At 59.4% G+C, this 22,406-nt stretch overlaps 1 protein-coding gene across 3 annotated transcripts in view; it reads right to left on the bottom strand.

Moving 5' to 3' along the window:
* Positions 1–490: 490 nt before the first annotated feature.
* The window catches only part of HIRA (histone cell cycle regulator), a 45,917-nt gene continuing 24,001 nt past the window's right edge, over positions 491–22,406 (bottom strand). For all 3 annotated transcript variants that reach the window (XM_055405669.2, XM_055405670.2, XM_055405671.2), the window contains 15 exons: positions 21,725–21,795; positions 21,362–21,467; positions 19,620–19,850; positions 18,928–19,013; positions 11,002–11,193; positions 9,638–9,799; positions 7,831–8,035; positions 7,503–7,607; positions 6,289–6,437; positions 5,140–5,360; positions 4,905–5,010; positions 4,561–4,683; positions 4,192–4,355; positions 3,543–3,631; positions 491–744 (listed from right to left, as the gene is read on the bottom strand). In XM_055405669.2, coding sequence (XP_055261644.1) covers positions 628–744; positions 3,543–3,631; positions 4,192–4,355; positions 4,561–4,683; positions 4,905–5,010; positions 5,140–5,360; positions 6,289–6,437; positions 7,503–7,607; positions 7,831–8,035; positions 9,638–9,799; positions 11,002–11,193; positions 18,928–19,013; positions 19,620–19,850; positions 21,362–21,467; positions 21,725–21,795 — 2,127 coding nt within the window. In that variant the 3' untranslated portion in view covers positions 491–627. The remainder of the gene's footprint in view (positions 745–3,542; positions 3,632–4,191; positions 4,356–4,560; positions 4,684–4,904; positions 5,011–5,139; positions 5,361–6,288; positions 6,438–7,502; positions 7,608–7,830; positions 8,036–9,637; positions 9,800–11,001; positions 11,194–18,927; positions 19,014–19,619; positions 19,851–21,361; positions 21,468–21,724; positions 21,796–22,406) is intronic.

The raw sequence follows: 22,406 nt of genomic DNA on the forward strand, positions 1-22,406 counted from the left end.
TACAAAAGAAATCACCCACCCTCTGCCCCATCCCCCAAAAAAGTCTCTTTTTACAAACATTTAAAAATTAAAACCAAACTAAGATAGACAAGTTAATTTCAGTACAATTATTTTTCAATGTAGCTGTCATAATTAGAGTTTAAATTTCCTACAAGTGACCAATGTCCAAGTGACTTATAGGGAAATCCTGATTATTGGCCATTTTACAAGTTAGCAAATTCTAGTACAAAAATAGTCCGTGTGCTGGAATAGGCTTTCCTTTCATATAGGTCTCAGGTCAGTCTACCGACCACATAATCTGTGTGCGTCCTGGGGCTCTCTCTTCACAATGGCTCACTCATTGTAGCTGAAGCAGCCTGGCGTCCCCACGTCGTGGGCCCGGTTCTGCCCGGGGCCGCACTGGAGATGGCAGGTCCAGGCGGGCCGCACTGGCCCTGGGGCAGCAGGCAGAGCCCAGCTCCGCTCCAGGCCTGGAGGGCGGGTGTGCTGCGGGCAGAGCTGCCCCCTCTGAGGGAGCAGCAGCCCGGGACGTGGCTCCATGCGGGACAGCCTGCCTCCTGAGGTGTCGGTGTCCCTGGGGCCCAGTGGGGGCAGCGGTGGGCCTTGCGGCGGGGGCGGGTGGGCAGGCTACTTGTCCTGCAGGAGGTCCAGCTGCTCCTGGCACTCGGTGAACAGGCGCTGGAAGCGGAGGTTCTGCCCAATGACCGGCAGCAGCTCCTTCAGCAGGTCTCGCTTGCGCAGCCCCTGCGTGCACAGGAGAGGCGGCTGAGGGAGCCCTCTCCCCGGGAGGTGGGACGGCTGAACGCGGAGGCGTGGGGCGGCAGGTGCAGGGGTGGGGATCCCAGGCAGGCTCCGCCCATCTGGGCTTCCTGTGGCCGCTGGCTCGGGCACCGCTGGTCTCTGCACTAGTCAGTGGCCAGAGGAGCCTGGCCTTCCAGGCCGGGATCAGACCAGGCTGCCAGGGCGGGGGCCCTCCTGGAGGGGCAGCTCTCCAGGGGCCTGAGGTCAAGCCCAGGCAGGGGGCGGGCCTTGGCCTCATGTCCCGGGGTCTCTGCCTTCAGCACTTCCTACACCCCTCCTGCCCCCGGTGCACAAGCATGTCTGCCCGGGCCCTCGTGTGCCATGCGCTGCCAGGCGGGGTCTCCATCCACAGGCCCCCGAGGAGCACAGCTGCTGGAGGGAGAGCCCTGCGGGCAGGGCTGCCCCTGCAAGAGGAGGCCCGGGTGCCACAACCAGCGTGGACCCCAGACGAGGAAACAGAGGCAGCAATGTGAGCAGCACAGCACACCCACAGGAGGAGGGGGCTCCGGGGCCTGGACGCTGCTGAGGCCGAGAAGGCTGAGGGCCAGCGGGGAAGCAGCCACCCCCGAGCAGGTGGGGGCGACCACTGCCCACAGAGGCCTGTGGACGACAGCAGACAGCCCAACACCCACGCAACGGGTTCCACAGGAGACACAAAGTTAAAGAAAAACATGGGTACATTTCACAGTTCAAGGCTGAAAGGCCCCACTGAGGGCTGATCAGGTAACATGGAAAAGCTAATAACCAGACATGTTGGAATAAGACACAACATTTTCAGATAAACGGCAGAAAAATTCTGAAAATTTCCAAAGATTAAGAACATATTACCTATAAAGGAAAACATGCCAAGACTCAGAATAAAGTGTTTTGTTTTTTTAACCAGTTTGCCATATCTTGATTCCTGAGCAGGGATTAAACCTGGGCCGGCATGGAGTCCTAACCACTGGACTTCCAGGGAAATCCCTGGTGTTTTTAATACCCTGTTAAAAACCTTGCCTACTTTTTAATCCAGTTAAACAGTTACTCACATAAGAGATTATCATAAAAAATGTTTTATTCAGGCTTGTAACACCTCAAATGAGATGGCTGGATGGCATCACCGACTCTGTGGACATGAGTTTGAGTGTACTCCGGGAGTTGGTGATGGACAGGGAGGCCTGGCGTGCTGTGATTCATGGGGTCGCGGAGAGTCGGACAAGACTGAGCGACTGAACTGAACTGAACTGAAAGCCTCAGAGGGGTTACCCCAGGAAAGATCCACTCTGAAAATGTTTTGGAGGAAATACGCAGAGTGAGAAGAGGCACGCTGCTGCTACTGCTGCTAAGTCACTTCAGTCGTGTCCGACTCTGGGTGACCCCATTGATGGCAGCCCACCAGGCTCCCCCGTCCCTGGGATTCTCCAGGCAAGAACACTGGAGTGGGTTGCCATTTCTTATTATCTTGCTAAAGCTGATGCTAGTCTTTAATACGAACACACACATAAGGAAACAAGAGACGTAAATGGTTTGAACTAGGTGATGAAAAAACAGCTTGTCAGATCAAACAAAAGCCGGCCACGCCAATGCTGGCAAGAAATACACAGGCACCTACACAGAGAGGCTGCAAGTTAACGATGCAGAAAGATAAGTTGCTAGATAATAAACGCATTATCAAATAATGTAGACTTTGTGACAAAAACCATCGCTGGAGAATGTGTGCAAAGACCCCAGCACACGCCGCCCCCTCCACCCCAACCGTCTTGGGCAGCAGCCAGACGCAGCTCACGGCCACAGGTCCTGAGATGGAGACCTTGATGGAAGAGGCTTCCCTAGAGGGCCTGGAGGACAGTTCAGGCCCCGGAGGGCGGCTGCCCCATGCCCACCCTCTGCTTACTGTCTGCCCCGCCACCCCCGGCCACCACCCCGTACACGGCAAGAAACCTGGGGCCCCTGAGGTGCACTGGGGGCTCTATCACTCGTTTCCCAACACACAACAAACAGTAAGGAAAGCAGATGACACCACAGTATTCCAACAGGAGACACAAATGGCTCCTAGACACGTCAGATGGCGTCGTCCCAGGAGCCTCCTGGGGTCGCGGGCAGCACCCTCAGCTGCCCGACCTCCTGGGGACCAGCTCCACAGGAACGGCCAATTCTCACCGAGAAACTCAGCAAGAAGGTGGAGGGCTCACACTCAACTTACCCCCACCCCACCCCCAACATCCAGACGAAGAGACAGGAGAAATTTTTTTTTTAAAAAGGTGTCAATTCGGAAGAGTGCTGGGACTTTCCTAGCGGTCCAGTGGCGGGGACTCTGTGCTTCCACTGCAGGGGCTTGGGTCTGATCCCTGGTCAGGGAACTCGGATCCTGCAAGCCATGCAGGGCGGCCTCTGCAGGATCCACTTCTTGCCCTCAGATCACACCCCCTCTGCCGACGCTGTTCTGGCCACGGAGGCCTCTAGGGCCCAGCGAGTGCACTGCCACCCCCACCCGCAGACCCCCTGGGCCTCCCCGCCACCACTCTGCAGACTCAGCAGCTCACTCGCCCAGGTCTGCCAGCCCAGACGGTGCCTCACTGCTGACAGACACAGAGCAGAGGCCCCTCGGTTGTGCTGTGAGGGCTTCCGCCAGGATGGGTGGGCACCATGCCCTCACTCTGAGGCCAGGTCCCATGGCTGGAGGAGGGCACCAAGAAGCTCTCACAGCACCTGGCTCAGGCCTCAGTCCCACCTTCCTGTAGGGGTAGGAGAACTGCACCTACCACCACTGTGGACTCCCACTGGCTTCCAGTGGACATGTGAACCGGCCCCAAGAGGTCCTTGCATACTTCCCGGAGTCGGTATTCAAACCCTAGTTACAGAAAACAGAACCAGGAACACGTCACATAAAGACCAGAAAGCTGAGACCATGCCAATCACCGTGAACACAAAGCCCAAGGGACCACCGTTCCGTGCGTCACCTCCTGCGGCCTGCTGTCCCGGCTCTGGCCCCGACCTGCTCTCTCCCTGGGCACAAGCACGTCCCGGAGTGGGCTGGGCTCGGGGAGACCCCAGGGTGTGGGCCGTTGGAAGAGGGGTGGGCGGGGGCTCTGCTGGAGGGGGGCAGGCACGGGTCAGGGGAGTGGGGTCCTGGGGCAGGGACACGGACGGCCCTCGGAGAGCTGGGCTGAGGGTCGTGCAGCTGCTGGATAGCAGGCGGCACTGCTGGGCGGGAGGGGCAGAGCTGTGGGCCTACGGGGCTCCGAGGGGTGGGGGGCAGGGAGGCTTCTGGGAGTGACCTCCACATGTGCCCTGCCCCAGCCCTTCAGCTGATGGTGGGGCTGGACGCTGGCAGGGCCGCCACCTTGCTGACCAGGCTGTGGGCCCTCGGGAGGTCTGGCTGGGGCGGGGCGGAGGCGGGGCCGGGCTCACCTTCGCTCACGAGGTACCGCGCGTACAGGAGCAGCCAGTGGCGGTACTCGTGGCTGGAGCGCAGGGTGAGCGCTGCGGCGACCTGGCTCTCCAGGTGGGCCAGGGTGGTCTCCTGCTGCACCACGTGAGGCACGGAGAAGAGCCGGGCCGCCTGCCGCCCCGAGCTGCGGGCAGAGCACCGTCAGCAGCCCCAGCCGGCCCCAGGCCCCAGGCCCCACTCTGCACCGCCTCGCTGGCCCGCCGCCCGCCTCTCAGCGACAGGGCCGTGAGCCTGCTCCCTGAGACCGAGCCCGCCCGCGGGGCAGACAGCAGTCCAGGGTGGGTTTGGCAGGGACCGCGTGCGCACAGCCGCCCTCGCCCGGCACCTACGTGGAGGCGCGGCCCTGGACTATGGCTAAGGGTCCCGAGCACAGCATGGCGTCCTGGGGCGGCAGGCTGCTCCTGAAGTCCGCGCACTGCGCCAGTGAGTCCTGCTTGTCAGAGACCAAGTTCCTGGGGACACAGGGGCAGGCGGGGCTCAGGGAAACCGAAAGTCCAGCAGGGGCAGCGTGGGCCGGGCGCCCTGCACGCCCACAGGGGCCTCTTGATGCGGGCGCTGGCTAGAGGCCAGGCCAGAAATGCCAGTGGACAAGCCCAGGAACACTCAAGTGCCCCCCTGGACGGGACCCCAGAGAGCAGACAGCGGGAACACAGCCTGGGGGCGGTGAGCTCACCACGCGGACAGTGACGGGCTGAAGCAGTAGGCCTTGCCGTCCGACAGGTTCATCACCGGGATCCCGTGCTGCGTCAGCAAGATCTGAGACACTGTCATGTCGCTTCCTGGGGGGACACGCGGAAGGTTCCCACATGTTCTGGTCAGCGGGCCCCAGGCCCCTCAGCAGCAGGGCCCAGAGCCTGCGCGTCGCCTCGGCCAGCAGGGCCGCCCCGACCCGAGGGCCCTGTGCAGACCTGCCAGGATGGACTGCAGTGACTCCTCCTTCACCACCACCTCCTGCCTGTGGACATCCCAGACGGACAACGTGGCGGCGGCAGTGAGTGCCATGACATATGGACCGGTGCAGTGCAGGGTGGAGATTGGGGACGGCAGCAGGATGGGGGGTAGGAGGCGGCGTCCGCAGGCCGAGAACACCGACAGCATCCGCTTTTCACAGGCGACGCACACCACGTCCCTGGGGGCGGGGGCGGGTGTCAGGGGCCTGCCTGGGGCCGGCTCCTCTCCCCAGGCTGTCCGGGCTATCCTGGGCTCACATGAGCTGCCCCAGGAGCAAGCGTTCAAGGACCAGTGCCCCAATAGCGAGGGCCCGTGGTCCTGGCTGAGACGAGCCAGAACAGCCTCAGAGGGCTCTGCCCAGACAGGCTGGGGCTGGGGGGATGGAGCGCCGGCCGTGGGCACTGTCACGTTCCCTCCTCCAGGTGGCCACGGGGGCCCTGGGCTGTGCCTGGCGCTGCAGGCTCTGCTCCCAGTGGGGCCCCCACTGTGGGCCAGGAAGCAGCCGCAGGGCCTGGCAGTGGGTGGCAAGTCTGTGCACCCGGCTGGGGCCTGGCTGGCTCTGCAGCAGCCTCTGGTCACCAGGGAGGTCGTGTTGACACTCCCACCCTGCCAGCCTTGGAACAGAGCCAGGGAGGAGTCCAGCGAGGGCGGGGGGGCAGCAGACACCTGTGAGGGCGTCGCCCGGGCCTGACAGACGAGTGTGCTCGTGAGGGAGCGCACACGGCTCTGATGGGCCCTCCCTCCAGAGGAAGCGAGCGCGGGGCCCCTCTAGAGGCCCTGGAGCCCTTGGGAAGACACTGTGGGGCTGAGCCCTGAGTAGAAGGGCAGGACCTGGAAAGCACCGGCCTGGGTACGGGGAGGATAGTCAGAAAGCCCTGCTGACCTCCCTACACAAAACTCGGTCCAGAGAAGCAGCCAGCGACGGTCAGAGGCAGGCAGTGCCTGCACACAGGGCCTGCAGGAGCCTGGCCACAACGCCCGGGGCGGGGCTCCCCTCCTGAAGCACGTGGGTGATGGCGCCACCTTCGGGTGGCCCCAGGGACGTGGTGGGCCAGGCGTGGAGCAGGGGCTGCCCTGCGAGCAGTGGGGCAAGGCCCTTCCCTTACCCACTGCCGGCGGCTGTGAGGATGCGGCCGGGGAGCACCGTCTCCCACTCCTTCCCCTCACGGCTGCACTTCAGGCGGCTCAGCTTCAGGCCCCCGCCGGCCGCCACCTCATTCTCCACCTCGATGTACATGGAGGGGTCGGAGCTCACCTGGGGGAGGCAAGACAAGTCTTCAGTGGAGCTGGCCTCAGACGCAGGCCCCAGGGGTGTACAGAGCTTCCTCCACAGGGTGGGGGGTCAGGAGGAGTGGTCACAGGGACAGGTGCCGGGAGCGGGTGACCACCGGCCCTCCATCTGTGGAGTGGACGCGCTGGGTAACAGCTGATGACTGAAGCCTCTCGATTCCGCCACCCCCGCTCGGGAGAGAGGATGCAGCGGCCACAGGCGCCTGGCCGAGAGCACGGAAGGGCCCCAGCTCAAGCGCAGAGCTGGGGGACACGGGTCTCCCGACTGAAGACCTTCAACAGCTGTGGGGTGTGGCAGGCACGGAGGCTGGCTGGCTCCTGGAGGTCTGGGAGGCCCGAGGTGCCCGGTGTGCTTGCGGAGCCCCTCCAGGTGAGTGTGGGGAGGCGGTGTGGGTTGGCGACAGCTCCACACGGGCAGACAGGAGCGCCGGCACTTGGGAGGCCCCAGCAGCTGAGCTGGGCGGAGGGCTGGCCAGGCCCCCAGAAACCAAGCACAGTCCCACCAGGCGCTGCAGGGAAGGCCCCAGGGTGGAGGACTAGCCACTCATGGAAAGAACCGGGGGCCCCACCCAGAGACCCCGAGGGCAGCCTGGGCAGGGCGGCGTGCCCCACCGGCACGGAGGTCCCGAGGGTGGGGGGACGGCCTGTGAGGCCAGGGCCTCTGGGCCAAGGACCACCAGCCCCAGGTGCATGCTGCAATAGACCTCACACCCCTCACGGCCGCCTGTGCTGGGTGCTGTGACGTGGACGGCCCCCCAGGCACCGAGTCCAAGGCCCAGAGGCAAGATCGAGGAGGCTCCTGGAAGAAGGGACCCCTGGGGCGGGTCTCTAGGAGCTGGGCGCCCAGGGCGGGCAGCAGGCCTTGGAGGGCAAACCACGGGGGAGACGCAGGGTCCCCAAAGAGGCCAGCCACTCCGTAAGACTGGGTGGCTGCTCGGATCAGCCACAGCTCCCCTGAAGGTGATGGGGGCCGTGTGGAAGCAGCCCGAGTCTGTGACACCTCAGGGCTCACGGCCCAGGGGGAGCTCACCTGGAGGGTGAAGGCTCTCTGCGGGCCTGGCATCGGCAGCTTCAGCGCAGGTGCTGGGACAGACACACACACCGTGTCCTTCTCGGCGGTCAGGGTGGAGGGGGACTGCAAGAGCAGAGATGCCCCTGAGCCCTGCGCCAGCGCTGGAGGGTGAGTCCCTGAGCGAGGCTGGGCTTGCGGCCCCGGCTTCTCCTCCCTGAGGACCGCAGGGCAGATGCGCGCCACAGGGAGGCAGGCCACTGTGGGCCCGAGGCAGCTGCCCTGGGGGACTCGAGGACTCTGGGCGTGGGGCGGCCCAGGCCCCAGCGGCGCCCACCAGCAGCCTCACCTGCGCAGACAGGGACATGGGCAGGAGCCGCGAGTCCTTCCGTGGCCGCCCTTTCTTCTTCTTCTCCACGGTCTCAACCTCCAGCTCCAGCTTGCGCTTGGACAGCGAGCAGGGCTTGGCCGTGGGCGCCTTCTCGTCGCTGTCGCTGCTGCTCTCCAGGACGTCGCGTGGCCGCAGCTCCTTCACCAGGCTCTGCTCTTTCAACCTGTACGACACACACCCGTGGCATTTCCCGGGACCACTAGTTGCAGGGTAGCCAATCAAATCCCTGCTTGTCCCCAAAAGCCGACAAATGAAACAAGTCAGGAGAGGGCATCCCTGCTGGTCAAGCGGCCAAGAGTCCACCTGGGAATGAAGGGCATGGGTTTAACCCCTGCTCCGGGAGGACCCCGCGAGCTGGGGGGCAACTAAGCGTGCACGCCTAGAGCGTGTGCTCCGCTACCAGAGAGGCCACTGCAACGCAGGGAGCCCCTGCTGGCCGCAGCCAGAGAAACAAGGGCCCAGTGCAACAAAAACTACGCAAGATAAACACTTGCACTAAAAAAAAAGAAAGAAGGAAGCTATCAAATCATGAAAATGCGTGGAGGAACCTTAAACATTATTAAGACAAAGAAAGCCACGTGAAAAGGCCGTGCCATGTGGCTCTGATGACACTTTTTTGGAAACGGCACGCTACAGGCACCGTGAGGAGGAGAAGGGGAAGCCCTGGGGCAGGCTGCTCAGGACGGACCCGCCGTGCGCGGTCTGGAGCCTGCGGGCACGCGCACTTGCTGGCACTTCGGCTCGTATTTGTGGGTTGTGGACTCACGTATTCTCTGCCACTGTCAAGGGAGAGGGCGAGAATGGTGGGCATGACGCCTCACCCCACAGGCCCTGGTGGAGCTGTGTCTCAAAGGCCGTAAGGGGTGGGGTGACAGCTCCTGACGGAGCCAGCCTGGTGGCCTCAGGGCCCAGGTCACCCTCCCGCGTCTGGGGGTGGGAGGCGCCTCAGCACCCCTCACTTCCTGTTTAGGGACACGCGTCTCATCTCATCAGCTTTCCAGAGCGTTCAGCAGCGGGAGGCTTCAGATCCGCCACACTGCTGACCGCATACCAAGGTCAGGGGCCATGCTGGCCTGCACGACAGTGCCCCACGCCCCTCCCCGAGTGTGAAGCCTGCCCAGACATGCTGTTTCCACATGGAGTTAAGCCCCGGGGCAGCCCAGGTGGCTCTGCTGTCCACGGCAAGGACGGCTCTCGTCACAGCTGCCGCCTCCTCTGGGCAGTGGCTGGCTGAGGGGCTCCTGCAGGTTCCGGGCCCCCGTCCCCAACGTGCTAATGGGGATGCAGCTCCAGGAAGGGACTGGCGCCCCTGGCCTGTGCCAAGGGAGGTGGCCCGGCCCAGCTTGCACGCCCCAGTCCCCGACGTGCTAATGGGGACGCAGCTCCAGGAAGGGACTGGTACCCCCGGCCTGTGCCAAGGGAGGTGGCCTGGCCCAGCTTGCATGCCCCAGTCCTTGACTCACTGGACCAGGTGGTAAGTTCTGTGCCTCAGAGGACTCGCGCTGAGGCCTCCCTGAGGGCAGAGAGGCTCTAGGCCAGTTGCACAGGCTGGAACGCTCAGGCAGCCGGCTCAGCAGGGTCCGGGCACCCAGGGGGCTGCTGCCTGTCCTCGGGGAGGTAAGGACGTGCTGTGGGGGCTCAGAGGCCTCCAGCCCATCACTCTGCCTCGGCTCCCGGCCTCCCGGCTAGTGCGTGAGCAGGAAGCCGGCATTAGAGGCTAGAACCTGCCCACCCCCATCCCCGGGGCCCATGCATCCCCACCTACCTTTCCACGGCTGTCGGGGTCACGCTGGCCAAGGCAGGAGTCCCCGGCGTGGCTTTGGAGCGCTCCGTGAACCGAGAGTCAAACGCCTTCATAGGTTCGATCTTGGACGGGGTTGTCAGGACGGAGGGGGACGGGGTGGTGGGAGCAGTGGCCATGTTCACGCTGGGGTGAGTGGGGAGAAGGCCACGTCACACAACCAGCAGGGCCGGGACTCTGGGCTCTGTGTGCCGTGGAGCCCAAGGAGCCAGGCACAAACATCAGACTTCCATAAACGACTTCCCTGACTTCAACATCCCCACATAACCTTCTGGAAGGTGGCCCCTCTGGCACCTGGCATTTGTGAGGGTGTGAGCCAACGCCTGGCACGCCCCCCCCCCAACCTTCCGAGAGCTGCTGGGGGCACAAGGCCAGGACGGCGGCTCCACAGGCCCTTCCTCACCTCGGGCTTGTCTCTACCCCAGGCTGCTCTGCCCACAGGTCTAACCGGAAGTGCACGGGGTCCTGAAGCCACCGTCCCCTCCTGCTACTTCCCCTGGCCAACTGCGGCCCCTGGGCAGCTCTGCAGGTTCCCGGGGGACGGTCAGGTGCCCCCGCCACCCCGGGTCCAGGCACGTCCCACACACTGGTGCGAAGCCGCAGGGCCTCCTCCGGGCTGACCCAGGCCAGACCTGCAGGTCTCCCAGGACCTCGTGCAGGCCTGGCACCCTGCCCTTCCCCAGGCCCCTTCACCCCGATGCCCAGCTTCCTGAGAGGCCTGGCGGACCCATTGTGTGATCCCTCCTCCCCTGGTGCAGGCCTGCCGGCTGCGACCATGGCAAAAGCTGTGGTAATGCAGGCCCTGGAGTCACCGCGACTGTCAGGCACAGGCCAGGGCAGTAGCTGGGTTTGGACACCTCCCGGGAGGGAGTCTTGGCCTGTGTCCGCACCAGGGAGAAGCCAGCCTTTCGTCCCGCGCTCCCTGCCCCTCCTCAGGGGATTGGGGCTCTGCTCTTGTGGCTGTGACCCTGTGGCCTGGCTCAGTCTAGAAGAGATACTTCCAGAGACCTGCCTGGCAAGGCCCTCAGGGGGCCAGTTCCTCAGTCACACCCCTATGCTCCTTTCCCACGGCCAGTGTGGTGTCCAGGCAGCAGTGGGCCATGGGCTCCCCCAGCAGACGCATTCTGAGTGTGGGGGGAGCTGGGGCCGGGGCACACGAGCAGACCAGCTGAAGCAGGGCTGGCCCTGTGGCTGGTGACACGGAGCCCCTGGACCCTGAGCACGGACCCATCTTCTGAGCAGGCCCCCATCTGAAACCCAGCCTGTTTCTCCTTTCACCTGAGGCTGCCCAGCGTCCCTGGGACCTGCCCCTGGCCCCACGGACTCACCCGTCCTTACTGGCAGCATCGCCCACAGGCCGGGTGCCGGGTGCCGGCTCGGTGGAAGGCTTCGAGGAGCTGAAGGGGACAGGCGTGCCAGGGTCCAGCGGCAGCAGCGGCGGGCCGCTGTGGGAGCTGAGCATGGGGCCCGCCAGGGAGCCCGAGAGCGGGATGCTGTTGAAGAAGGCTGTGGAGAAGTCCCTGTCGCCGAGAAGGGGAGAGTCAGCCCAGGCCGCGGGCGCTGCGCCGAGTACTGACACGCCCTCGACAGCCCGGTTTCTGGTCCAGGGGCAAGGCACTGTCAGGGCGGTTCCATGCAAGTGACAAAGAAGTAAAAAAGACAGGAAAACCACCCCGCTCACTAGGGCCGAAGACGAACTGGCAGCCTATGTGCCACTGAGAAAGAGAAAGATCGCAACCGTTAACTGTCAGATGCCTTTGATTTTAAGATGCACCCTGAGGGTTGACCAGGCAAGCGTGTCTTGGGGCTGCGGAAACAGCACACAGGGGCCTCCCTGCCGTTACGGGTGGCCTGGACATGCCACGTCACCCAACCAGCCTCTCCCGAGGAACGGCCGATGGCTTCCTGGCACTGCTGTATCACACTGCAGGGCTCTGCTGAGGGCCCTCCCCACGGGGCCGCCGTCTGAACTAGCGCAACCCCCAGGCTCGTGCCCAGGACAGCACATGGAGAACACGGGCACGCCTGCTGTTTAACTGTCGCCCACCTTGACTTTACATGCTACGGGGAGAAAATGCTAGAAGGAAAGGCAGTATCAAGTGGAACGTTCACAGACGGTTCTGGATAAACCGTCCTCGGGGTCCCGCTTTGAGGTCCACCTCACAAGCTGTGTATGGCCGCCCACTTCTCCACACACTCAGCACCGGTTTTATCAATTTCTTCCCCTCTGACTCTCTGAGAGATGAAAGTGCTCTGTTACTACAGGTTTTTTATTGTTCGGTCAGTCCTGTCTGACTCTTCGCAGCCCCATGGACTGCAGCACACCAGGGTCCCCTGTCCTTCACCTCCTGGAGCTTACTCAAACTCATGTCCATTGAATCAGTGATGCCATCCAACCATCTCATCCTGTCAATCCCCTCTCCTCCTGCCTTCAGTCTTTCCCAGCATTAGGGTTTAATTTACAATTATTTTGATGTAGAGTTGAAAATTGTTCATCCAGAAATATCTGACACTCTTCTTCTGTGAACTGTTTGTTCATTTCTGTCATCCATTTTTCTATTTTTTTTTTCCTTTTATCCCTTCAAAATGCACTGAGCAGCAACTAAATGCCCAACGCTGGGAATGCACCGGTGAAGACGGCCATGGTCTCCGCCTACATGAGTGAGAACCTCGCAGCCAGCCAGCCAACCACATCTGTAACTTCGTTACTATTCTAACGAGTGCTCTGAGATTGGTCACGCTAAGACATTTAAAAGCAAGTCTGACCCACATTAAGACCTTGTTCTATCTGATTACTGGTCTGTGCTATTAAGACCTACTTACCATATTTTTAAAATTCCTACATGGACAGGGAATATTTTCCCCAGGATGTTGTGTTTTGACCACTTACCATGTAATTTTTCTTGCAAAAACATGTTGTGTTTGTGTGGTCTAAACTTTTGTGTAATTTGCAGGAAAGATTTTTTTTACATCTGAGGTTATTAAAAAAAAAAAAACTGAAATGTTCAGAATGTTATTCTCTGAAAAATTTCTGAGCTGTGCAAAATTCTAAGTTGTAAGACAGGGCTCCAAATTTCTCACAGACTGTGCCTCCCTGAAGTGTAGCTGACGTGCACTGTTGTGCTTGCTTCTGCTGCACGGGACAGTGACGCAGCCACACACGCACACCTTCTTTCCCAGTGTGCGTCGTCACAGGCTCCCGAGCAGAGCCTCCTGTGCGCGTGTGCCCAGCCCACAGATGAGCCCCCATGGTGGCCCTGCCCACGCCCTTCTGCTGAGCAACCACACCTCTGTTCTCTGCGCCTGCGATCTGTCTGCTGTGCAGATGCACTCGTTGTGTCACATTTCAGACCCCACACGAGTGAGCCCCTCTGGCCTTTGTCTCTCCGTGGCTCACTTCAGGCACCGTGACAATCTCCGGGTCAATCCGCGCTGCTGTAGATGGCGTTATTTCACTCCTTTCATGTGGCCGAGCGGGGCTCCGCTGTCTAAACATCCTGCGTCTCCATCCACTCGTGTGTCGGTGGGCACTGAGTTTCTTCCCATGGCGTGGTTACTGCAAACAGCGCTGCAGTGAACACTGGGGCGCATTACCTTTTGGAACAACAGCTTTCTCCAGGTATGTGCCCAGAGTGACCTTGCTGGGTCACATTTTTAGCTTTTTGAGGAACCGCCTCACTGTTTTTCATAGTGGCTGCACCAACTGACCTTCCCACCAACGATGTAGGAGGGTTCCCTTTTCTCCACTCCTTCTCCAGCGTTTGTTACTTGCAGACATTTCAGTGACGGCCATTTGGACCAGTGGGAGGTGGTAACTCACTGTGGTTTAGATTTGCCTTTCTCTAACGATCAGTGATGCTGAGCGCCTTTCCATGTATGGTTTATTAACCTGGGCCTTAGTATAGACACTGGGGCTTGCCCACGACGCTGCTAATGCACAAGGCCCTGACGTTCTGTCAATTTTTCTCGAGCAATGACACCAGGAAGTTGACAGCTAAGTGGACGTGCACAAGCTCTACACCTGTCATCTTCACGTGGCTGACAGCCACAGCACCTTCTTCATCTGGAACTTGACCGTGGACTCCATTGCAGCAACTTTGGCCACCACATTCTCATTGTGGGTCAGCAAGGAAGGGAACTGGCCAGACTTGTTCAGGCCTGGGCCCAGGATTCATGAGACCTGGTCGATCAGACTCTGAAGCCAAATTGTGAACGCTGAACATGAAACTCGCTCAGTCTTTGCGACTCCATGGACCGTAATGCTCCAGCCAGAACACTCGAGTGGGTGGCCTTTCTCTTCTCTAAGGGATCTTCCCAAGCCAGGAATCAAACCCAGGTCTTCCGCATTGCAGGTGGATCCTTTACCAGCTGAGCCACCAGGGAAGCCCCCAAAAGGCCTCATGTTTCTTGGCCAGCTTCTTATTCTCGCTGAGTTTCTTCAGTACCTCGATGTCCACGTGGGGGTGTCCAGGGCTGTGGCCGCATCGCAGCGCGGCTGTCCCCCAAGACACATACGGAGAGCCTGGGGTGGGGAGTGGCCTTGAGCCTGATTCTGCCCGAGAAGCGTCTGTCCTTCTGAGGGACACAGTTTCAGGCTGATGCGAAGCTCCCCCATCTGCAAACACTCCTGTGGCTCCCGGGAGGGACTCCCCACACCAGAAGCGTCTGTCCTTCTGAGGGACACAGTTTCAGGCTGATGCGAAGCTCCCCCGTCTGCAAACACTCCTGTGGCCTCCGGGCGGGACTCCCCATACCAGAAGCTCCCCCGCCTGCAAACGCTCCTGTGGCCCCGGGCGGGACTCCCCACACCAGAAGCGTCTGTCCTTCTGAGGGACACAGTTTCAGGCTGATGTGAAGCTCCCCCGCCTGCAAACGCTCCTGTGGCCCCGGGCGGGACTCCCCATACCAGAAGCGTCTGTCCTTCTGAGGGACACAGTTTCAGGCTGATGTGAAGTTCCCCTGTCTGCAAACGCTCCTGTGGCCCCGGGCGGGACTCCCCACACCAGAAGCTCCCCCGCCTGCAAACGCTCCTGTGGCCCCGGGCGGGACTCCCCTACCACCTCACAGAGGGCGTCACAGGGGAGAGCTGCTTGTGATTCCTCACACCACGGTAACCGGAAAAGAGCCGTTTGTTTATTTTTGTTGCTATTTCTATTGCCTTAAGAAAATGCTGGTGTGGCATGTCAGAGAATGCCAGCCTATGTTCTCTTCCAGGAGTCTTATGGTTGGTTGCGTGTCTTCTGTTTAAGTCTCTGAGCCGTTCTGCATTCACGTGCTCGGGGTGAGGGAGCGCTCTGGCTTCACCGCTTTACATGTGCTGTCCGGCCTTCCCAGCACCACTTACTGAGGCCGCCTCCCACCCACCGTGCAGTCTCGAGCTGACTGTCTCCGGGGGCACCGCGCCCTGACTGCTCCCTGCACCCCACTGCTCTATCCACATGCAGGTGCGTCACTGCTGTCACAGCTTCTAAGCTTGCGCTTCTAGCAGGGCTAGTCTCCTCTGATTAGTCTCCTCCACAACACTTCAGCTGCTCCCATGTACTTTCCTACATACCTTCAGAATCAGTTTGTCTTTTGGTGAAAATCCCTGTGGTGATTTGCAGTGGTTCATGCTATGTTCATGGGCTGAGAGAGATCTGTCATCTTTACGACACTGAGTCATCCTGCCGAGGAAGTGGTGTGCGTTTTCAGCTGTCCGTGAATTTTCCTGTGGGTCTTGCAGCGGGGTTTAGCATGTTTCTCTCCATAAAGATCTCCTGTGCTTGTGACGTTCTAGGTGCCGCACTGCTGAAGCTGGCCTCTCTCTTCCAAAGGCAGCGTGCTACTTGATGGCGCGGGGCTGGCTGCACACAGGCACCTGGCCTTCTTTCACTGACTGTGGCAGCTTTTCCAGTTGATTCTCTTGTGGATCACATCACCCTTGACTAACAACACACTTGCCACCTCCTTTCTAATTTCTTTTTGCTCTTGTCTAACTGTACGAGCTGGCATTGCTAGAACAAGGTTAAACTATTGTCACAGGAGTAGACATTTGTTCAGTTTTCAAACTTAATTTGAAACGTTTATCAAGTTTAATAAACACCTATCTATTCCTATTTAATTAGACTTTAAATAAGAATGATATTGGATTTAAGAAAAATGCCTCTTAAGCATCTACAGAGATGACCAAATAATTTACTTTGATCTATTGAAAGGTAGGAGTAAAGTAAGTTTCCCCAAATCGTCTCAACCATCTCGCTTTCCTGAAATAAATTTTACTTATTTATTGCGTATTAGCATTTTAACACATTGTAAGGTTCAGTTTGTTACAGTTTATTTAGGATTTTACATTGACATTTGGAAATGAGATTGATCAGAAATTTACTGTATCTGTCATATTTTGATTGTGAAATTTCAATATAGTGTCATTAAAAAATGATTTTGCAAGTTTTCTTTCTTTTTCTAAGCACTAGGGGTATTTTCAATAGTATTAGCTTGATGCAAAAACAATTGCGGTTTTGCACTGTTGAAATCTGTGCTTTGATATTGGAATATACTCTAAATAATGTGACTACGTTATATATCGTTCTGATGTGCATTTCTCGTTTTACCTTTCTGCTAATGACTTACTATCTGCTGTGCATTTTATGTTTACTTTAGACTACGGAAACGATGTTAGACACAAAGCAACTTTGAGAGCGTTTCTTATTTGAGCTCAAAATGGGATGTAAAAGCAGGGGAAACAACTCACAACACCCACAACACATCTGACCCCAGACTGCAAACGAACGCACAGCGCAGAGGGTTTGCAGAGGGAACGAGCGCCCTGAAGAGGAGTGAAGGGGGCGGCCGTCAGAAGCTGGCAAGCACGGCTGAGAGCGTCCCTGACGCTGACCCCATCAGAGCCACGGGAGGAGCTGTCCAGGAGCTCAACCGCTACCATTCTATGGCTGTTCTGCACTGGAAGCAAATTGGAAAGGTGAAAACGGCCGATGAGTGGGTGCCTCACGAGCAGACTGGAGAGCAAAACAGTGTCGTTTCCAAGTGCTATCTTTGCTTCTTCTACAAAACAACAACGAACCATTTCTCGACTGATTGTGACACGCGACAAAAAGTGGACTGTATACGACAAGTCGGTGGACCGAGAGGAAGCTCCAAAGCACTTCCCAAAACCAAACTTGCACCCATAAAAGGTCATGGCCACTGTTAGATGATCTGCTGCTGGTCTGATCCACAACAACTTTCTGAATTTCAGCAAAACCATGACATCTGAGAAGTATGTTCAGCAAATCGATGAGATGCACTGAAAACTGCAATGCCTGCAAATGGTGGTCAACAGAAACGGCCCGATTCTTCTCCACAGCAACGCCTGACTGCACGTTGCACAAGCAATGTTATGGAGTTCTGCCTCATCCGCCTTATCCACCTGACCTCTTGCCAAGTGAGTAGCATTTCCTCAAGCACCTCAACAACACTTTTGCAGAGAAAACACTTCCGTAACCAGCTGAATGCAGAAAACGCTTTCCAAGGTTGCTGGATCCCGAAGTTTGTTGGGTTTTTTTTTTATGCTACAGGAATAAACAAACTTATTTCCTGTCGGCAAAAATGTAGTTGTTGATTGTAATGGTTCCTATTTTGATTGATAAAGATGTGTTTGAGCCTAGTTATAAGGATTTAAAATTCACGATCCAAAACTGTAATTACATTTGCACCAACCTGATAGAGTGATTTGTTCTTTAAAGTTTGTCAGCGTTTTCCCATCAAGTTGTCTCAGTCAGGTGGCTTTTGGTCGGTTGCCTCTTTGACAGCTGTCCACTTCTTCTGTAAGACTTCATCTGTACAGATTTTCTCCAGTTTTGGTAACTTTTGTTTTCCTCAAAATAATCCATTTTCAGATTTATTTGCAGAGTTCAAGGAAAGTAACTTTCATCCTTTTGGTTTATTCTTTATCTGTGATTGCTTCCCACTTTTTCCACTTTAAATATTTGCACTTTCTCTTTTCTCTTGATTGGTTAAGCTAATAATCACCTAATCTGTTACTTATTTTGACATGCGTATCAAGAGAAGAAAGTCATTACGATCAAAAACATCAAATCTGGTGCAAGAAACGCGTGTCCCAGGGCAGAAAGCTGGCTCATGCACCACCTGCCTCCTCAGTAGGACTCACAGGACAGAAGCAGCCCCCCGTCTCCCACCCATTCAGCCCTCCCTCCCCTGGCTCTGAGGTGGCCAAGCTCCGCACAGATGGGCTTCACCTGGTCCTGAGAAAGGCGGGCGGGGGCGGTGCCCGGGTAGGTCAGGGGAAAAGGCTCCTTCAAGAGAAGCCATCCTGGGTGAGGAGTCTGGTTCCAGCGTCAGCTGGGGCTCAGTGCGTGCACACCTAACCTCAGGAGGGTGTCTGTGCGTTGGTGACTGAGGGTATCCGCGGCCCTCAGGGAGATTCAGAACAGCCCCAGGAGGAGAGTGAGCAGAGCGCTGCTGCGCACGGTGCCTGCACAGACAGGCGGAGGGGAGTGGGCCACCTCCACCCACGGCCTGTTCTTCACACAGGACCTTATCGCCCTCTGAGTCCTCACTGCAGGGAGAATGACCAACACGAAAGCCAGCCCAACCACAGATGCCACCAGCAGCGGATGCCCGCCAAGCCCACCACCCACTGGGGTCCCGCCCTGCACACCCAGTTCTGGGAAGTGCACCGAGGGGAGTCAGAGCTGAGCCCAGATGCATGGACAGGCGCAGCTCCCCCCACACCGCACGTCCAGTCATGGGCTGGCCAGGTAAGGCACGGCGCGTTCACAGGCTGGCACCTGGACCCTCTGCAAGCTAGTACTTTAGAGGACCAGTTATTCAAGTGGACATAAGGTCAAGAACCAGGAACAAACGGAGGATACAGACAACAGAGTGTTAACAGTGATCGAATCTAAGGCTGGACTGTCCTTTGGGCCTTAATGCTTTCAGTCTCAAAGTGTGCATTTCTTTCCTACTGAGAAAGAGGATGCTACGAGAGTGTAAAGACAGACAGGAGAAAGCCGACCTGACTTTCCTCACCCTGGCGTCAAGGCGAGGCCAGCTGCGTGGACACGGTAGAGCCAGAGAGGTGCCTTTGCAAGCCTGCCTACAGCGCCGTCAGGGAGCGGGGCTCCAAGGAGCTGGGCTCAGCTGGCCCCCGTCCACCCACGAGCCTGTGAAGGCCGGGCTCGGACAGAGCTGCCCGGCGGAAGGAGAGAGGAAGAGAGCCCAGGGAAGGCCAGAGAAGGCACGGGGAGAGCAAGTACCCGGTGTCCAGCTGTGCGATGCAGAGAGGCGTGATTCTCCTCCGACCGTCTGCGGTCCGCGTCTCAACCTGCTTCTTTAAAAGGTTCTGGCAAAGGAGAGAAAGAAATGAAAGGAGACGTGTCAGTACCTCTGAGCAGCAAGGCCTGCACGGACGCGAGCCCCAGCTCCCCATGCTACGGCCTTTCGGATGCAACCAGGTAGAGCCTCTGGTTCAGGATGTGTGCTCGACCTCCCACCCCGAGGGGCAGCAGCTCCAGCAGCCCCTGGCCTCCACCTCCAGTGCCCACCTGACCGGGCCTCCAGGTGGTGAACATGTGCCGGGCCAGCCACGCACCCGCAAGCACAGGCTCCACGCGGAGTCACCTCCCAGGTGAGACCTGACCTCCTGTCTCTAAACATGGCTGGTAAACACTCCCCACCAGAGGCGTGTAACCAAGCTCTCCAGTCGCACCCTGTGTGCACCCCACCTGGGGCGGGGGCGCCCTGTGCGAGCGCCTGGGACGGTTTTAGCCCCCAGTTCAGTCTGTGCCCTTCCCATCTCCCTCACCCGCACTCCCAGGGAAGCCTGGCGCCCAGGGGAAGACGCGGAGCTGACAATCTCCGGAGGGCAGGGCCTGAGGCCCACTGCCCCGTGTCCACCCCCAGGAAGGGCTATAGGCGGTGTTCTCGGGGTGCCGGGCCCAGCCCTAACCTTCCTGATGTCCTCCAGACTCTCCCCGTTGACGACGCCGGCTACCGAGGTGGCGGAGCCCGCGTCCCTGGCCGTGGGTCCGGCGTCCCTGGCTGCGGGGCCCTTGTGGTCCAGTTGCTGCTGCCTGCGCTGGTACTGCAGCATCTCGGGGTTCTCAATGACAGCGGTGGACAGCTGGGCCTCAGTCATGATGGCCAGGCTCTTGCCGTAGGTGGACTGGTGGATGCGGCTCTGAGGAAGGCCGAGTGAGGGTGTGATGCTGCCCATCCATGGGCAAGCGGTGAGCGGCTCCCCGCTCAGAGAGACAGGGCCCCCCCGCCGTCTGCCTGCTGCTGACTATGTGTCAGGAGCGGCCCTGCACCCTCCCTGGGCGCTCGCAGCCTTCAAGGCGTCTACACCTGGGGATGTGAATGAACGCCTGACCCTACGGCAGGGCTGATGAATAACAAATAGCAAGAAACTCTCGCTGAACTGAAATTGAGACCCTCGGGTTGTAACATGAGGCTCTTAAACCACTGCAAGGACCCAAAGGCTTCTCGGGAACAAGATCCCAGACCCAGAACCTCCTCCACAGCCAGAGGAGCCCCGTGAGGCTGGAGGTCCCCACCTGAGAGCGAGGGAAGGCCTGGCGTGCGGGCCAGGGAAACTTTTTCTGCCTATGTGGCTCCCAACACGTCCCAACCATTACGAGCAGGGCCTGCCCACCTTCCCAGACCTCAGCAGTCCTGGGCCACAAGCCACCCATGGGAGTGGGGACAGTGGCCTCAGCACATGTGTGTGGCTGGTGGCACAAGCAGACGACGCACACTGGGTGTGTTCGCGACCAAAGCAAAGGCCAGCGGGAGACCTGCCCAGCAGGAAGGACCACGGGCAGGGTGGCCTGGGGCCACAAGCTCCTCCCTGGGCCCTGGCATCTTGAATCAGGATTCGGAGCTCAGCCTTAGCGTGCCTCCAACGCAGGGGCCCTGCCTGCACCCAGGCTGGTCACAGCTCTCGAGAGCAAAGGGAGGTCACCTGGAGATGCTGACCGGGGGAGGGAAGAGCTGGGGTGGTGGACTCGCCCCCCACGGGCCAGGACTGTGGGTGCCAGGCCGGCCCAGGGCCCTGAACCAGGCGGATCCCAACGCCCAAAGGGTGATGTCATAGTGGGGTCCTCACAGAGGCCTCTGAGGGGCTGCCAGCAACAGTGGTCCCCTGGAGAGGAGCTGGCGTGGGCCTGCTCGAGGGAAGTGAGCTCTGAGCCGAGGCAGGGAAAGCTGCGTCAGCCCATGCAGGGCCCCAAGGACGTGCTGGCACCCTGTCCTGGGCAGGCCATGCGTGGAAGAGGCGCAGCCCAGCCAAGGTGGCTCATGCTTCTGCCCCCAGACCTCAGGCTCACCAAGGAGGGGCTTGCTCACAGGCTAGCAAGACGGAGCAGCCCTGCCTGGAGGCAGGGAATGCACGGCCCTGGGCCCGGCAGGTGTGAGTGCCAGGAAAGGGGCCCTCCCTGTCCCGATGGCCAACCTGAGGCCACGTCAGCACAGGACACAGCCAGCAGCCCCTCTGCGCTCATGGCGTGAGCACTGCTGGGGCGGCTATCGGCTCAAGGATAGAGGCCCAGGCCCGCTCGTGACTGAGACGGATTCTGGTTGAACAGAGCTTCATCTGTGAGGGCGACAGGCTAAGTGGTTGAGCCCAGGGACACTTCAGGAAGCAGTGAGTCTGTGCAGGATGCAGGGGCCCCAGAGCCGCGCGGTTCCTACCTTTTCCTCTTCGCTCAGCGGGTCTCCCAGCTCGTCCTGGGAGAAGTCCAGAAATGCCACAGAGCCGTCCATGGAGCATACCAGGATGCCCAGCCCATTTAGGGTCCTAGAAGAGATGGCCATCAGCAGCCAGGCGCGAGCCCTGGGGAGAGGCCCCTGTGCCCGGGGAGCAGCAGGAGGGACAGTCCCATCCCAGAGAGCTCTAGGCCCTACAGTTCTCAGCACACATATACCTGGGGGTCTGCTCTGGCTGCGACCCCAGGCCTGGCCACTCAGACCTGATCACACGAGGCCTCAGGCGCCAGTGGGTGCACGCCCCCTGCCCCTCGCCAGACCATGCCTTGAGCCGAGAGACCAGCTTACCAGGAGATGTCCATGATGGATTTGTCAAACAGCTCGTGGATGACCACCAAAGGCCGTTTCAGGCACGTGAGCTGGAAGGCAAATGAACGAGTGAAACCTCCCCGTCCAATCGGCTCAGAGCCACCACCAGACAAAGAGCCCTGGTCCAGCTGCGCTGACACACAGGGTGTCTCCAAGTCCGCTCACCCCACCACTAAGACCCCAGCAGTGGGCCCCAGCCCGCCAGACACACAGCAGGCCGGGGAGACGGCTGCACACACACATGACGAGCGACGCCCAGAGGTTCCGGAAGGCCTCTTGAACAGGGATGGGGACAAGGCCGCAGGGGAGGTGGCGGCCAAGGCAGGTCCTGGGACAGCAAAGCCTCAGGGAGGACCAGGCCCCTGCACGTACCCAGGCTCTGCAGGGGCGGTGCCACGCACCTCACGGGCTCACGCTGCCCTGGACCTGGCCCCGGGTTGCCACTACTAACCTCTTTCTCCTGTCTTGGGACAGGCACCGTGTTCTCTTAAAGTTAGGCACAGGGTTGCACACTGACAGCGTGGCGCAGAGCGTGTCGCACACATCTCGAGCAAGCCTGCGTCTGAGGCTGTGCTCCCGCCCCAGGGCCCCCACGTCCAGCAGGTTGGGCTCCCACACACAGGGCTGGCCCACCTGCCCCAGGGCCTGGGAGCCTAGCTTG

The sequence above is a fragment of the Moschus berezovskii genome, chromosome 19 (genome assembly GCF_049115385.1).
Source record: "Moschus berezovskii isolate FMDL1 chromosome 19, NW_MosBer_1.0, whole genome shotgun sequence".
Classification (NCBI taxonomy): domain Eukaryota; kingdom Metazoa; phylum Chordata; class Mammalia; order Artiodactyla; family Moschidae; genus Moschus; species Moschus berezovskii.